Here is a 15,544-nt window from a genome sequence, read left to right as displayed (position 1 = left end):
GCCAGCTTCTGTTTGAATCAGGTGAGGAGTGGCCTAAAACATCTGCCTTCTTTGTGGAGGTTCCTAACGCCCCACTTAGTTCCTTCATCTAAACTTAACACAGCAATTCTGTATCTTCTCCTTTCTTTCTTTTCATACTTTTTAAGAGGGGGTTTGTTCCTTTCTGACCAGGAAATTTTGAAGTACTCTTTGGGGAAAATGGGTAAATTACAGAAACCTGAAGGAAATAACAATTGTCTGTAAACCCAGTTACCAGAAGTAATCTGGTACACGTCTGTCTAATCTTTGTGTTGTTTCTATTTTTTTTTTCCTAACACTTCAATGAACTTTTGTGTATAAATCCTTGCTCCCGATTTAATTATTTCCTTAAGACAGATCCTAGAAAGGCATTATTACAGAAGGCTTATGATCGTTGTGAAGGATCTTAGTTCATCTTGCCAAACCCCATCCTGGGGAAAAAAAAAAAAAAGGCTCCACTAATTCCTACCCCGAGCAGTGGTGACTTCTTGTTTTAGATCCCACCATGGATTACAAGATGTTGGGATGCTCTACCCTTTTCAAGTGCCTGGGTTCTGCCCTGTTATTTGTAGAGAAAAACGAAAATTAAAAAAAAAAAAAAAAATTACCCAGTATTTATCAGAACTTGCTTACAAGCCTGCGCCTCCGGGTTGGGAAAGTACTTGGGAGGGGAGGGGACTGGAGGAGGGGGACAGACGCAGGCCCGGCTTCTGACAGCCAGCGGCCTTCTCTGCCCCTCCTATCTCGGTTCGGGAGGTGTCCCCGGGCAACAAGGTCCCTGGGTCTTGGCTTTGGACTGAGGCTGGGGACTTGGGAAGCAGTTTGGATTCCAAGTTACTTCGTTGCGAGGATGCCACCGAGGGCGAGGAGGGGCAAGATTAAGATTCAATTTCCTTCACAAGGGCCTTTTGTGCTCCCAGGAGCCTCCCTCCCCTGGAGATGGTGGGGGACAATTTTATGATCAATTAGTGGGATGAGAGGCTACCCTGGGTGCGCCCTCTGACACCCTCGGCTGAACTTCCCGGGTCACGCTCCCCACCCCCCGCCGCCAGCCCACCTGTGCCCTCCCTTAACCAAGGTCCCTCATGCCGTCGCCCCTCCCCCGGTCTGGGGGTGGGGAGGATAGCGGGAGCCGGGGCCAACCGGCTCCTTCCTTCCCTTCCTCCCTCCCTCCCTCGCTCCCGCCAGCCGGCCTGCTCCCGGACCGCAGCCACGTCTCTGAAAGCGCCTCATTGTGTGCGCCCCGGGAGGTCGTGCCGAGCGCAGCGCGGAGGAGAGCCCGGGCGCGGGCGGCAGCACAGGTAGAGCTGGGCTCGGATGGGGCTCCCTGCGCCTTAGCCAGGGAGCCTCCTACGCTCCCTACTCCCAGTAAGGAGGGCCCGAGTCCCTCCCTTGTTGTGTCCGCACAACTGTCCATCCCAACATCCATTCTTAGAACACTTTTTTTTTTTAATTCCTGGGACTCCTCTGTTTACAGGTGCCCTCCGCCTTGGGTTCCCACGTGCTTCCAATGTCTTGGTACCTCCCAGCACCGGCCCATGGCTCTTAGAGCCCCCTTCCCTTTGTAACTGGGTGCCCCTGAATAGGCTTGGGACCCAAAGGAACAGATCAGCCCATGCGGACTCTCCCACAGAAGGTAAACTGCTGGCTGGCTGCGGGGGAGAACTTAGAAGAGACGGCTTCAAGGAGCCTTGGCTGAGCCTCGGGAGAGAGGTGTCTTCTGGAACTCCCTCGCCTCCGAGCCAGGTCGGGCGAGGACGCCAAGCTTTTGGGTAAGTTGGTTCGCAAGCTCTCCACGCTGGATCTCCCCACCCTGAGCCGGGCTTGGGACGCAGCCAGGGCATAGTTGGGGAATAGCATTGGTCCTGCAGCTGGGGGTCGAGGTTGGGGCTGAGTGAGGCCGTTCCATCAACAATGTGGAAAGAGCATCACAGCCCCTGTGCTGGTTTGAAAGTGTCTCCCTGGAGCTTCAGCTACACACGGGATCACTGTTGGGGGCTCCCTTATCTCTTGAAACTTGAGTATCAAAGGGCATAGCTTCAATCTAGAAATCTCTCCAAGGACTTTTTCATGGGACTCAACTCAAGGGAAAGCAGTTGGTGAGGGAATTTGAAACCAAGCTCAGCTGGGTTTGAATATTGATTGATTGGTGGTGGGGGAACAATAGAGGCTCCTCTTGACTTCAGTATAGGTGCCCAGCAAAAAGTGATTGTTGGATCTCTTCCCCCTTATACCGGAGGCAAAAAAACAAACCAAACCCGTTGTCAAGTAGATTCCTGCTCATAGTGACCCTGTATGACAGAGTAGAACTGCCACATAGAGTTTCCAAGGAGTGCCTGGTAGATTGAACTGCAGACCTTTTGGTTAGCAGCCTAGCTTTTAGCCACTACGCCACCAGAATTTCTACCAGAGGCAAGGCTGTCAAGATTCCCATTTCTGAGGATGGGAAAACAGGCCTAAAGAGCAGAAGGACTTCGCTGACCTGAAACCATGAGTGAATGAGTCAAGTACCAGAGGTAATAAGAATGATAAACTGCTCAGCGAGCATTGGCTTTGCTAAGGGTTTATATTGTCTTACAAGCTTCAGCCTGTGTGTAGGTATTGTTATAGCCTCTTCTTACAAAATAGTCAGCTGAAGCACAGGCCTGGAGTGACTTTCGCACAGTCACAGATCTCACTGGTAGTAGAGACGGGATTTGAACCCAATCTGGTTTTAGAAGCCAGGCTTCTAGCCATTATTCTCTGCTGTCTTCTGGTATGTGTGCATGTATGTGTGTTGCCCCTGCCTGTGCTTGCCAAGCTCTGTCGACCTGTGTCATTAGGCCCTCCTGAACTGGGTTGGGCTATTGTCCCACCACTTGGATTTTCCTTATGAAATGGCTTTCCCTTGGATCCACAGAATAGAGTTGTTCCCCTACCCAACACTTAGAAGATTCCCGGACAAACATAAGTGTGCCAGACATTGTTCTAAATGCTTTACAAACATTAACTCATTTAATCTTCACATCAGGCCCATAAGATGGATTTTATTATTTCCCCCATTTTATAGATTAAAAAAAAGGACGCAGAGAGATTAAATAACTTGCTCAAAATCAAAGTAAATGATCAAGTGGAATTTGTAGTCTTAACCACTGTGCTATTTATATGCCCTCTCATGAGACACACAAGGTTCTGCTTCTACTTTAGTGGGAGGAGAGAGGTGCAGAAATGCAAGAACAAGGGTATTCTGTGTACCAGTAATATCACTAAAAATAATTTCTCAATATCACCTAATACTCAGTCCATATTGAATTTTCACTGACTTTATCGGACATATTTTCTTGCAGTTGATTTGTTCAAATGAGAATCTGAACAAGTTCTACTCATTACATTTGGTTTTGTGCTTTTCATTGTTGTCTTCTGAAATGGTCCCTTTTTCTTTTCATGTCATTGACTTGTAAGGATGATATACTTTTGAAAAAGAAATTTGTCAAAATAAAGGTTAAAGAAATAACATTAGCGAGCAGTTCAGATTGTCACTGTAGTAAGAGGACTCTGGGAAACAAAGGGGAATGTGGCAATGTGCAAACCCCACCCACATGTGTTGCTGCAGAGAAGAGGTAGGGAGCCCCAAGACTTTGGAGCTCTCCAGCATCCAGCTGTATGGTTCTATGAATTAGGCTAAACTGAGTGCTGTGCAAAAGTGCACTTTGAGGATCCCCAAAGACCAGAGCCAGGGAAAGGAGTTTATATGTTCTATCTGCTCATCCGCTCTGAAATATCCAAGGGCAGCTCTGAGCCAGAGACTTGAGGCTCCTTTCTCAGATTGTTTTGAATTCATTTCCTGATAGATTCTTGCAGGTAGGTGTTTCCCTTCAGCAGCATCTGGCCTTGCAGTTGCAGCCCCTCTGCCTCTGACTGGTGCCACGTAGCTACATGGTGCCACATAGCTGCCAGAGAGCCTGCAGAGAGATAGATGTGGCCAAATATTGGGGCCAAGCATGTCTTCTGTCACAGCCAGGCCCAGGCCACCACCCTAGGTGAGGATAGACCTGGGGACCTTGACGCCTTTCACTGAGTAAGAGGCAGTCATCTATCCCATAAGCTGGTCCTTCTCTGGCCAACTGGGTGCTGAGTTCAGCTGGGAAATGGATCCAGAGTTTGCAGGCACCTCTCTCCCTACAAAGAGCATGTATTAGAACTTCACTCCTTTTTACTGGGACTAGTATTCCAACGTATGGCTATACCACACCTCGTTTACCCATTCATCAGTTAATGGACATTTGAGTTGTTTCTACTTTTTGGCTATTGTGAGTAATGCTGTAAACACACATGTACAAGTTTTTGCATGGACATGTGTTTTCTTTTTTTTGGTGTGTACCTAGGAGTGAATTTACTGGTTCATGTAGTAATTCTATGTTTAACATTTTGAGGAGCTGCCAAACTATTTTCCACAGTGACTACACCATTTTACATTCCCGCCAGCAGTGTAATGAGGTTTCCAATTTTCCCACATCCTTGCCAGCACTTATTATTGTCTTTTTATTGTAGCCATCTTAGTGGGTATGAAGTGGTATCTCCTTGTGGTTTGGTTTGCATTTTTTTTAATGACTACTGACATTGAGCATCTTTTCGTGTGTGCTTATTGGCCATTTGTATGTCTTCTTTGGAGAAATGTGTCTTCAGATTCTTTGCACATTTTATATTGGGTTGTCTTTTTATTGTTTAGTTTTAAGAGTTCTTTATATAGTTTGAAGACCCATCTGTGGGTTGTCCTTTCACTTTCTTGATGGTGTCTTTTGATGTTTGTGTATTTTTAATACAATGGGTATCATACTATACATGTATGTATATATATGTAAGTTTTCTTACTTGTGTTTTTCCAAGTGACACTTTGTAGTTAAGAATAAGCTCTAAAGCTAGAGTACTAGGGCTCAAATTCTGACTCTGCTATAGTGTGGTTCCTTTAGGTAAATCTCTTAATCTTTCTAAAGCTCACTTTCCTCATCTGTAAAGTGGGGATGATCACTAGGGCCACGTCATAGGGTTGTTGTGAAGATTAATCAGAAGATGGAATGGAAAAGGCTGGCATGTAGGAAATTCTCGTATATGAATTGACTGCAGTTCCTTGAAGAGTGAAGAAGAGTTATCTTCCCTATCTCCTTTCCTCCCTCCCTCCCTGCTTTTTCTTTCACTCTCATTTCCTTTTCTCTTTCCTCCTCTTCTTTCCCCACCTTTCTTTCCCTCCTTTTTAGCCTTTTGTCTAGAAGAATGCTCTAGGCTCTGTTAGAGCTGTTTTGCCCCAGCGGAGACCCTTGATGCCTAGAGTCCACTGATTTCTCATCAGGAATCCTGTTTCTCCAGCCTTTGGGATTTCTAAACAGGAATGGCCTTCAGCTGGTGCCAAACAGAAATTTGAGCCTGGGATTTGTATCTGGTGTTACATTTCACTCCCTTAGATTCTGTGCCAGGGCTGGGAGAGTCTGGTGACAGGGGGGTGCTGCAGGGTCCAGGTGGGCAGAGCTTGACTAGAAGTGAGTGCTGCCCAGGGAGCCAGCCAAGATTCATGGGCTCCAGCTCGACCCCTGCCACAGCAAACCATTCCCTGCCCTGTACCTCAGTTTTCCCCATCCGCAAATCAGGCAGAACAATAGTTCCTCCTATCTCTCAGGCCAGGGCAGTGGTAGTATAGTGGTAGAATTCTCACCTTCCATATGGGACACCTGGGTCTGATTCTTGGCCAAGGCACCTCATGTGTGGGCAAAACCCCTCTATTGGGTGTTGCTATGATGATGAGCAGGTTTCAGTGGAGCATCCAAACTAAGACTAGGAAGAAAGACCTGGCAATCTACTTCTGAAATCAGCCAATGAAAACCCTGTGGTTCACGATAGTCCAATCCCTATTTGATCATGGGGATGGTTATAAGACCAGGCAGCATTTCATTCCATTGTGCATGGGGTCATCATGAGTTGGAGGCCAACTAGACAGCAGCTAACAATCTCTCAGGCCAAGATACTCAGCAGAAAAAAATGTGGGATAAATGAGGAATTACTTCCTTTGGATTTGGATCACGGGATATCTGACTTCAATGCAGAGCCCTGGTGGCACAGGGGTTAAGGGCTTGGCTGCTAACTAAAAGTTAGCAGTTCGAATCCACCAGCCACTCCTTGAAAACCCTGTGGGGCAGAATAAAGCAAGTATTTATTAATGTCATCTACTTATTCAGTTTGGGATACTCTTGACATTACTGTCTTATTCAGTAAAGATTATTAATTTTTTTGAAGCATAACATACAGAAAAGAGCATAGATCACAAAAGTACATTTTGATGAATTTTCACAATTGAGCATACCCATGGTATCAGCACCAACATCAAGAAACAGCATGACCAGCCCCAGAAGATTCCTCCATGCCTCCTTCCAGTTCTACCCCACCTGCTCCTACCAAGGGTATCTACTATCTAGTGAGAACCCTTGGTTGTAAATGACAAACTCAGCTCATGTTGGCTTAAGCAAAAACGGAGTATCTTCCGCAACTCAGAAGTCCATGCACAGAAATCTTGCACAGCTTGATCCAGGTACGTAGATGATGCTGTCATCCCACCCATCCACTCTCTTTTTCTTTCTCTGCTCAATTCTCTTCCATGTTGGCTTTATACCCAGGCAGTTTCCCTCTGCCCTTTAGATCTGAAAAAAAAATCCTGAGATTGGTCTTAGGGCAGATGTCCATTAATAAGCCAATTACTGTGGCCTGGGGATAGGGTGTAGACTATACAAATGAGCCAGGCTTGAAACACATGACCCCCTAGAGACCAGGGAGGGGATGGTGGGCCAGCCCTGTCCAATTCTCGTTCACTTTGAGTGAAAAATCTAGAAGGTATTACCAGAAGAAGGGGGAGCAGGTACTAATTGGACAAAACAGCCATATCCAGTGTACCTGTGGAGTACTGCACAAGCACTGGATTCCTGAGAATGGACGTTCACTCACCAAAGAGAGAAACCCACAATCCCAACCTTCAACCTACAGGCAAAGTGTAATGTGGGGCAGAGAATGGTGTTTACCTCAAGAGAGGCACACATGAGGTGCCTGAGGAAGCCGAGACGACTCTTGGGTTGGAATCAGGGCTAGACATGCATAACAGAGGGGCAGGGGAGCATGGAGCATGTTCAAGGAAAGCTGATAATTCCTGATTGTCTGAAACAGGATGCTGCACGGGAATTATGGGAAGTGAGGCTGGAAAGTTGAAGATTGCTGAGCAGGAAAATGGCATGGTCAGATGTGTGTTTTAGGAAGCTGTGGTGGCTCTGTGCAAGGTGGATTGGAGGGAGGCCAGGTAGGGAATTTTTCCAGAATCCAAAAGAGAAGTTTTCATGCCAGAACTAGCTGCTTCTCCTTCTTATGAAACTGGATGCCTGGGCCATTCACCTGGACCATCGTTCGGCCCCTTAGCTATCTCATGGATGTGCCTTTAATGTCCCCAACTAGATTGTCTGCTCCATTAGGACACTGGACCTTCAGAATTGATCCTCTAACTTTATCTTTTTTCTCTTTTCCATCTAATCTTTTTTGTTCAACTTTCTACACTTCCTCAATTTTATCTTTCAATTCCTCCATTACAATTTTAATATTCAAGGCAATTTAACTCCAAGGAAAACAAGAGATACAGTAAAACCTGTGAAAGCTGGAACCTGTGTAAGGCAGAAACTTGTCGGAGAAGGAAAACTCAAGTATTTTCTACTAAAGCAATGGAAAAGTGGTAGTAAGTCTGCACCCTCTCAAAGGTAGAAAACTTGCAAGACCAGGAAAAACAAGGCAGTCCTATTGAGTTCCAGCTCTCACAGGTAGGTCTCACTGTACAAGAAAGGAAATGTATTTGTAGTACCTTATGTGCTTTAGCCTGTAAGCTATATTTACAAAATCTTGTAATATAAACTTTGAGTATTGGTGTAACCAAAAATTATAATACAAGGCTAGGGGGAGAAGTGTGTGTGTGTAGAGATTAATCCGTATCTTCCATGGTAGTAAGTCTCTACAAAGTTCCATGAATTGTAACCTAAAACAGTTATTTAGAAATAGGGAGGTATGTTTGCCACATGTAAAAAGCATCATCATTATCCTAAAAGTCTTAAATCAACTCCAAGTCCAAATTCCATCCTGGGGCAAAATTGTTCTTCATCTGTGAAATCTAGAATACAAGTTATCTCCTTCGGAAAAGTACAATGGTGGTACTACCACAGCCTCCACCAGATTGAGTCCAACACAACTAGATGGTGTCCAGCTACCACCACTGACTGCTCTGACAGGGATCACAATAGAGGGTCCTGGACAGAGCTGGAGAAAAATGTAGAACAAAATTCCAACTTAACAAAAAAAGACCAGACTTACTGGCTTGACAGAAACTGGAGAAGCCCCGAGAGTATGGCCCCTGGACACCCTTTTAGTTCAGTAATGAAGTCACTCCTGAGGTTCATCCTTCAACCAAAGATTAGACAGGCCCATAAAACAAAATGAGACTAAAGGGGCACACCAGCCCAGGACAAGGACTAGAAGGCAGGAGGGGACAGGAAAGCTGGTAATAGGGAGCTCAAGATCAAGAAGGAAGAGTGTTGACATTTCATGGGCTTGGTAGCCAGTGTCACAAAACAGTATCTGTACTAAATGTTTAATGAGAAGCTAGTTCTGTAAACCTTCATCTAAAGTACAATAATAAAAATAAAGTACAATGGTGGAACAGGCACAAGGTAGACATTTCCATTACAGATGGGAGAAATTGGAGGGGAAGAAGGGCTAACAGACCAGGCAAGTCAGCAGAACACATTACATTAGTTCTCAAGGCTTGAAAATAACCCTCTGTTCTCTGAGACCAGTAGTCCTGCCCTCCAGACTCTGGGTGTTGGCCACGCTCTCCAGATTCTGGGTAGAGGACCCTGGGCCCTGGGCTTCAGCTCCACCTTCCAGGCCCACTGGGACGGTAACTCTGCTCCCTTGGATTTGGATGGCCCCATTCTCCTAGTCTGTCTGAGTGGTGATCCTTCTACACCTTGGCCCTGGCAGGCCCTGTTATTCTGCCCCTTGAGCATGGCAGCCCGGCCCGCTCAGCTTTGGGCAGCGGATCTGGCCCCATCCCCCTGGCACTTGTGAAAGGCAGCCCAATACTTAAGAACCCAGTTGGTGAAGATCTGACTCTTCAAAACCTAGGAGGCCATAGCCTCACTGTTTGAGACCGAGGAGGCTGTGGTTCTACCCTTTGAGACTCCAAAGGTTGTAGCCCTACCCTTTGAGACCAAAGCAGCTCTGCTTCCTGTGCTCCTTGTCTCTTCAGCTTCTACTTCCTGGTTCCTTGATGTCTTGTTCCCTCGGGCCTCTTGGGCTGGCCCTGTGTCTGACTTGCTCTGGAACACAGATAATACCTTGGCCTGGGTTCAGTGCCCTCCCTACCTGGGGGAGGGCTGGGCTGGCCAGGGCAGCTATGCCTGGGTGGAAGCATCAGGATTCTGCTCTCTGCAGGGGTCTCCCAGGGATCAGAGAGGTCAGCTGCCCTGTGATGGGAAAGTGCCAGGAGCTTGGAGACAGGAAGTCCTGGGTTGGGGTCCCAGCTTTCCTGCTATTTCTTTAAGCCTTGAGTCCTTCACCTAAAAAATTGAGATTATAATGCCCACCCTAGGGCTATTGAGCTAAATCATGCAATGGACGTAAAGCATTTAGCACTTGACCGTGTGGTAGTTTATGTCAGCAAATATGAGCTCCTTTCCTCTCCTGTACCTGCATTCTCACGGGGAGCTCCCCCCTGCCCCCGAATCCATCAGCCAGTACTCGGAGAGGAGGTAACATTCACAGAGCAGATGGTGGCCAGCCTTCCTGTCTTCCAGGTTTCCCAGCTTGAGTGGGGTCCAGGAGGTGGTTCCAGAGTCAGCATCTTCCACCCACTCTGCAGCCTTCTGATGAGGGGAAGGAGCAGAGATGGGATCTGCTCACATTATAGACCCTGGCTTCTCTCAGTGGTGATGTGGACAGGGGAGGGGGATTAGTGGGAAGAAAATGCTGTGAAAGCAAGAAGAAAACTTCCAGGTCCTTCCCATCCAAAGTAGCACAGCACTGAGTTCTTTGTAGGGGCCACAGATGCAAAGAAGACCTGTAGGAACCCTGGGTGTGGGAGCTAGGCTCCATGTTCCTTCTGCCCCGTGAGACAAGCCTGACATTCTTAAGACCCACTGAAGGGCACAGGGGTGGTTGGGGGCTGGAGGTGGGCCTGGGGAGGGGGGGTGATGGGGTTTGCGAGTGTGGTTGGTGCAGGGCTCACAGCGAGGTGACCAAAGGGTATCTCATCTGGGTAGAGACATCCCCGTGGGGAGGGCTTCCTCCCCTCCCTGACAGTAACATTAACATGGCCAAGCGCTGTCCTCTGTGTGTGTTTGCAGTAGCATTCCTCCCAACAACCCTAAGAGGTGAAATGGTGCAATCTCTGTTCTACAGAGGAACAGATTGAGCCTCCAACAGATTAATTCACTTGTCCAAGGTCTCACAGTTCCTAAATGGGAACACTGGGCCTCAAAGCGAGTCCTCCTTGTTCTGAGGCAGCCTTCTCTTGGCCCAGGAGTTTACACCCATTCGGAAGAAGGTATGGAGCCCCTGGTCTGTGCCCAGCTCAGGCCAGGGGCAGAGCGGCCCCACACCCACCGCTGAGGAGCTTTCTTTTAGTTTGGGAACTCTGAGCCCTCCCAGTGCACCAATCTGTCTCTCCCTGTGGGGCCCCAACCCAGCCTCCCTCCTGCTTATGCAGCCTCTGTTCCTGCCTTTGTGTTCTCAGGTCCTGAGGAACCTGTAGGTGTCACCCATGGATTTGTGATCAGCGTGGGCAGTCCTCCCAGCAGCTCTGGACATTGGTGAGTGACTACAATAAAGAAAGGGGCAAACAGCAAGGCAGGAGCATAGCTCTGCTCTCACACCTCCCTTTCTCTGTCTCCATCCTGCTTCTCCCTTAACTGGTCTCTTCTGCAAACTCATACAGCCCCCAAGACACCCTCCCTCTGGAGTCCTTCAGCCTTCAGCACTCTTGTCCCTACAGGTGATGGCAATAGTTGGTGTTTTTTGTCTATTTACTTCTAATAACAAAAGCTGGACCTGCTATTTAAAACAAAACAAAACACACAATGCAGAAGGGCACTAGATAAAAGTGCAAGTCCTCAGTTATCTGGGTTACTACATTTTCAACATGCTGATTACAGTGCTCCCAGCAATCCCATGAGCCAGGCACCAGTATTAGTCCCTTTCTAATATTGGATAAGCTGAGTCACAGAGAAAATAAGTGTTTGGTCTAAGATCACAGGCTGGAAAGTGGCAGAGCTAGGATTCAATCTGAGGGAGCCTGGTGGTGCTTTCTTACATTGGCCAAATCACCCACCAAGTTGTTTAGCTAAAACATCTAAAAGCTTCTCTAAGCCCTTAACCACTGCCTTGTGCTGCTCAGTGTCCATCCTCCAGTGGCCCAAGTTCTCCCATTTTCTGGGGTGACTCTTACTATTTAGAAAATTGAGTTGTCTTGCCTCACCTGCACTGGGAGATACATAGCTTGCACTGTCTCTGATTATTCATTCAGCCTACTCTGTGCCAGGCCAAAGTTTAAGGCACTGGGGATACTGACTTGAATGATACAGACCAAAACTAGGTGACTTAAGGAGTGTGCGTGCTAGTGACCAATCCACTCCCAAACCTCAATCGTTGGCTTCATGGAATTCCCGATTGGTATCTCTTTCCTGTGGCAACTGCCTTCTCTTGACCCACTGTGCTCTCCTCCCTAAGGCCCCCGGCAGGTGACATGTGGCTGCCCCGAGTCTCCAACACGGCCGTGACCGCTCTCCTGCTGGCGCAGACGGGCCTCCTTGTTTTCCTGGTCTCCCGGCCTGGATGGCCTGGGCCGCCTTCCCCAGCAGACGGCAAGGAACGTGTGCATGTGCTGGTGCTGTCCTCCTGGCGCTCGGGTTCCTCCTTAGTGGGCCAGCTCTTTAGCCAGCACCCCGACGTCTTCTACCTGATGGAGCCCGCGTGGCACGTGTGGACCGCCCTCTCTCAGGGCAGCGCGTCGGCGCTGCATATGGCTGTGCGTGACCTGGTGCGCTCCGTGTTCCTGTGCGATATGGCAGTGTTCGACGCCTACCTGCCATGGCGCCGCAACCTCTCTGACCTCTTCCAGTGGGCAGTGAGCCGGGCGCTGTGCTCGCCGCCAGCCTGCAGCGCCTTCCCTCGCGGCGCCATCAGTAGCGAGGCAGTGTGCAAGCCACTGTGCGCACGGAGGCCCTTCGCAGTGGCTGAGGAGGCCTGCCGCTCCTACAGCCACGTGGTGCTGAAGGAGGTGCGCTTTTTCAATCTGCAGGTGCTCTACCCTCTGCTCAACGACCCTGCGCTCAACCTGCGCATTGTGCACCTGGTGCGCGACCCGAGGGCTGTGCTGCGCTCGCGTGAGCAGACGGCCAAGGCACTGGCGCGTGACAACGGCATCGTGCTGGGCACCAACGGCACGTGGGTGGAGGCCGACCCGGGCCTGCGTGTGGTGCGCGAAGTGTGCCGCAGTCATGTGCGCATTGCTGAGGCAGCCATGCATAAGCCGCTGCCCTTTCTGCAAGGCCGCTATCGCCTGGTACGCTTTGAGGACCTGGCACGGGCGCCGCTGCCCGAGATCCGCGCGCTCTATGCCTTTGCTGGCTTGCGCCTCACGCCACCGCTCGAGGCCTGGATCCACAATGTCACGCACGGGGCTGGACCCGGCGTGCGCCGCGAGGCCTTCAAGACCACGTCCAGGGACGCGCTCAACGTCTCCCAGGCCTGGCGCCACGCACTGCCCTTCGCTAAGATCCGCCGAGTGCAGGAGCTGTGCGCCGGCGCCCTGCGACTGCTGGGCTACCGGCCCCTGTTCTCCGAGGAGGAGCAGCGCGACCTCTCCCTGGACCTGGTGCTGCCGCGCGGCCCGAGCAGCTTCAGCTGGGCATCGTCCACCGCCGGGCACTCTGGGCCTTAGCGGGCACCCACCAGCTCCGGGCGGCAAGTGTGGGAAGGGGGGTCGGGTAGCACGGGGGGGCACAGGCCGCTAAGGGAAAGGTCTGGAGTAGGGGACGGAGTCCCCATACTCCTGGTTTCTTACTCCCCCGCTTCTCGGCTTTCATTTGAGACTTTTAGGAGCTGGGTTCCTTTCAATCGCACTCTTCATGGAAAGCGAAAACTCTCGCCCGCGTGTCCTCTGGGCACAGGAAGTTAGCCCGGATGATTTGGCTCTTACTTCTGCATTGAACTCTCTCCGCCGTTGGATTGCCTCATCCAGCTGCTGAGAAATATGTCTCAGCCCCGCCTGGGGATGGAGGGGGCCTTGGCATCTGGCCTCTTTAAGTCTCTGCCTCTCTCCCCACCACACCCTTTGGGTCCTAGGTACTCACACCCCGTCAAAGATGTTGGTGTTTGTATTCACCTGGATCTTCAGTGAGAAATCAGACAAGATGCCTGTTGTCTTGTGGGTTCCTGTTAGTTTCTCTCTGCCCCACCTCCCAGGAGCCCACACACCCCATTGCCCTGCCTGGGTATGGTGAGTCTTTGATTTGTCCTGACAGGAAGGAGCATACCTACATAAACAATAATTAACCTGTGATACATAATAGAATTTACAGCCTGTAACGTTTCATACTCTGTCCTATAGGATCGCTTTGAATCGGAATCGACTCGATGGCAATGGGGTTTTTATTTTGTAATGTTTCACAAGAAAAACAGAAGTGGAGGGACTTGTCCAAGGTCACATGGTGAGAAGGAGGATGAAGGGTTTTGCTCTGGGCCTGCAGTGGGAAGAAAAGGGTGAATCTGGCTTGCAGAGACCTGTCTCCTGGACAAAGAAGGGTCAGATTTCCCACCTTTATTTGCTGTGGAGTGGGTGGTACAAACCCTTGTTTCACTGCTAATCAAAAGGTTGGAAGTTCGAGTCCATCTAGAGATGCCTTGGAAGAAAGGCCTGGCGATCTACTTCCAAAAAATCAGCCATTGAAAACCCTATGGACCACAGTTCTACTCTGACACACATGGGGTCACTATGAGTTGGAATCGGCTTCACAACAACTGGTTTATTTGATCTTGGGAACAGCAGACAGCAAAGGCCAGGGTCACAGCTGGGAGCTACAGAAGGTGGTGAGCCCTGGGCCCAGGGCACAGAATCTGGTGAGGATCCTGGATCAGCCTGGAGGGAGGCAGTGAGGAGCAAATGAGGGGAGAAGGCTGACTGATCTCTTGCCTACGGCCTGGGGAGGCCTGGGCAGCAAGCCAGGCATAGCACGAGGCAGAGTGAGATTGGCAGCAGGATCAGTGCCTGGAAGACATGTAAGGTAGGTCACTGGATTATCGTAACTAGATCAGGCTTGCCAGGAACTTGGAAGAAAAACGCTCTGGGGGTGATTCTGCTTCCCTTGGTCATTCAGGCCCAGGCCCTGGAGGAGAACAAGACAAGGTCCCCAGCTGTAAGCCACACCACCTAGGTCTTGCAGCAGAGGGCTTATTAAAGAGATGCTGGATATGTAGAAGGCTTAGTCCTGAGCTCAGAAAACAAGAGCCAATAAGTGCTCAGTAAGTGTTAAAAAAAAAAAAAAAAAAAAGCCTCTGAGAAGATAGGAAAGCAGATTTGAGTCCACGCTGATAGAAACAACACCCCAAATCACACAAGACACAGAGCTGGGTCTAGGAACTGTGACAGTTGCCACCAGAATGGTGTCCTGAGGAAACAAGAAGCTGCCACCACTGTTGCCGTCTGTTGCCGGGGGGATTCTGGTGATTGCTGGTCTCTGATTTTCAGCCAGGTGTGGCCTTAGATTGGTGGGAACTAGACTGTGGAGCCATATCCTCACGGTAAGGCAGGCAGGGAAGGGGAATCTGGCATGTTTGGCTTCTTTAGTTGGAGGGAGAAGAGATATATTGACCTTATTGTTCTTAAATCATTGAGATTTGGGGTGTCTTATTGCATAGAACTGGCTAACAGAGTTGAGGGTGGAGTGCACCTGGCAGCCCGTGGCTTCCACCTTTCACCAGAATCCAAGCTATGCCTACCTGCTGTTAGGGCTGGAATTACTGTAGTCCCTCCTGTTACCTATGGGCCCTGAGCTGCAGCTAGGAAGAATCTAGGCCCAGCAGTCACCCACAATCCTGTGGTGTGGGTGTAGGGGGTAAGCAGAACATGGAAGGGGCTTAAAGGGTACATAAGGTTAAAAGTTGCCTGCAATAGGAGACAGAGCCAACCAGCTACTCAAGAAGCTGTTATGATATCAATGGCGTGTCTTTAATTTGTTATTTTGCAGTCAAGAAAATATATTTTCTATGTCAGCACTGTGTCAACTGATCATGGTTATCACAGACCCTATGTCCCCTTAGGCCCCACTTGCTGCCAGCTTCAGGCTTGGCCTTCAAAGGTCTGTTCCTACCTTTTTGGTGTGGTAGGCTCTAATTCTGCCCTGTCCAATTGAAATATAATGCGAGCCACATACACAATTTTAAATCATCTAGTAGCCGCATTAAAAAAAAAAGCACA

The 15,544-nt window shown here is 49.3% G+C and overlaps 1 protein-coding gene across 3 annotated transcripts; it reads left to right on the top strand.

The window, feature by feature from the left end:
• The first annotated feature begins 871 nt into the window (after positions 1-871).
• Positions 872-13,064, top strand: LOC126065165 (carbohydrate sulfotransferase 6). 3 transcript variants are annotated; one of them, XM_049864976.1, is made up of 4 exons: positions 872-1,319; positions 1,652-1,790; positions 10,805-10,880; positions 11,797-13,064. In XM_049864976.1, the coding sequence occupies exon 4, from the start codon at positions 11,813-11,815 to the stop codon at positions 13,007-13,009; it is 1,197 nt and encodes a 398-aa protein (XP_049720933.1). In that variant the 5' UTR covers positions 872-1,319; positions 1,652-1,790; positions 10,805-10,880; positions 11,797-11,812; the 3' UTR covers positions 13,010-13,064. The 3 variants fall into 3 exon arrangements, with proteins under 3 accessions (XP_049720933.1, XP_049720932.1, XP_049720931.1); XM_049864975.1 differs by having other exon boundaries at positions 1,496-1,790; XM_049864974.1 differs by lacking the exon at positions 872-1,319 and having other exon boundaries at positions 1,347-1,790.
• Positions 13,065-15,544: the final 2,480 nt, after the last annotated feature.

The sequence above is a fragment of the Elephas maximus genome, chromosome 21, assembly GCF_024166365.1.
Source record: "Elephas maximus indicus isolate mEleMax1 chromosome 21, mEleMax1 primary haplotype, whole genome shotgun sequence".
NCBI classification, from domain to species: domain Eukaryota; kingdom Metazoa; phylum Chordata; class Mammalia; order Proboscidea; family Elephantidae; genus Elephas; species Elephas maximus.
Note: the sequence above shows the minus strand (reverse complement) of the source record. Positions and strands in the feature narration are given on the sequence as shown.

Bases quoted from the DNA above. Each gene is read 5' to 3' on its own strand.
- LOC126065165 (XM_049864976.1), top strand. From the start codon at position 11,813: ATGTGGCTGCCCCGAGTCTCCAACACGGCCGTGACCGCTCTCCTGCTG.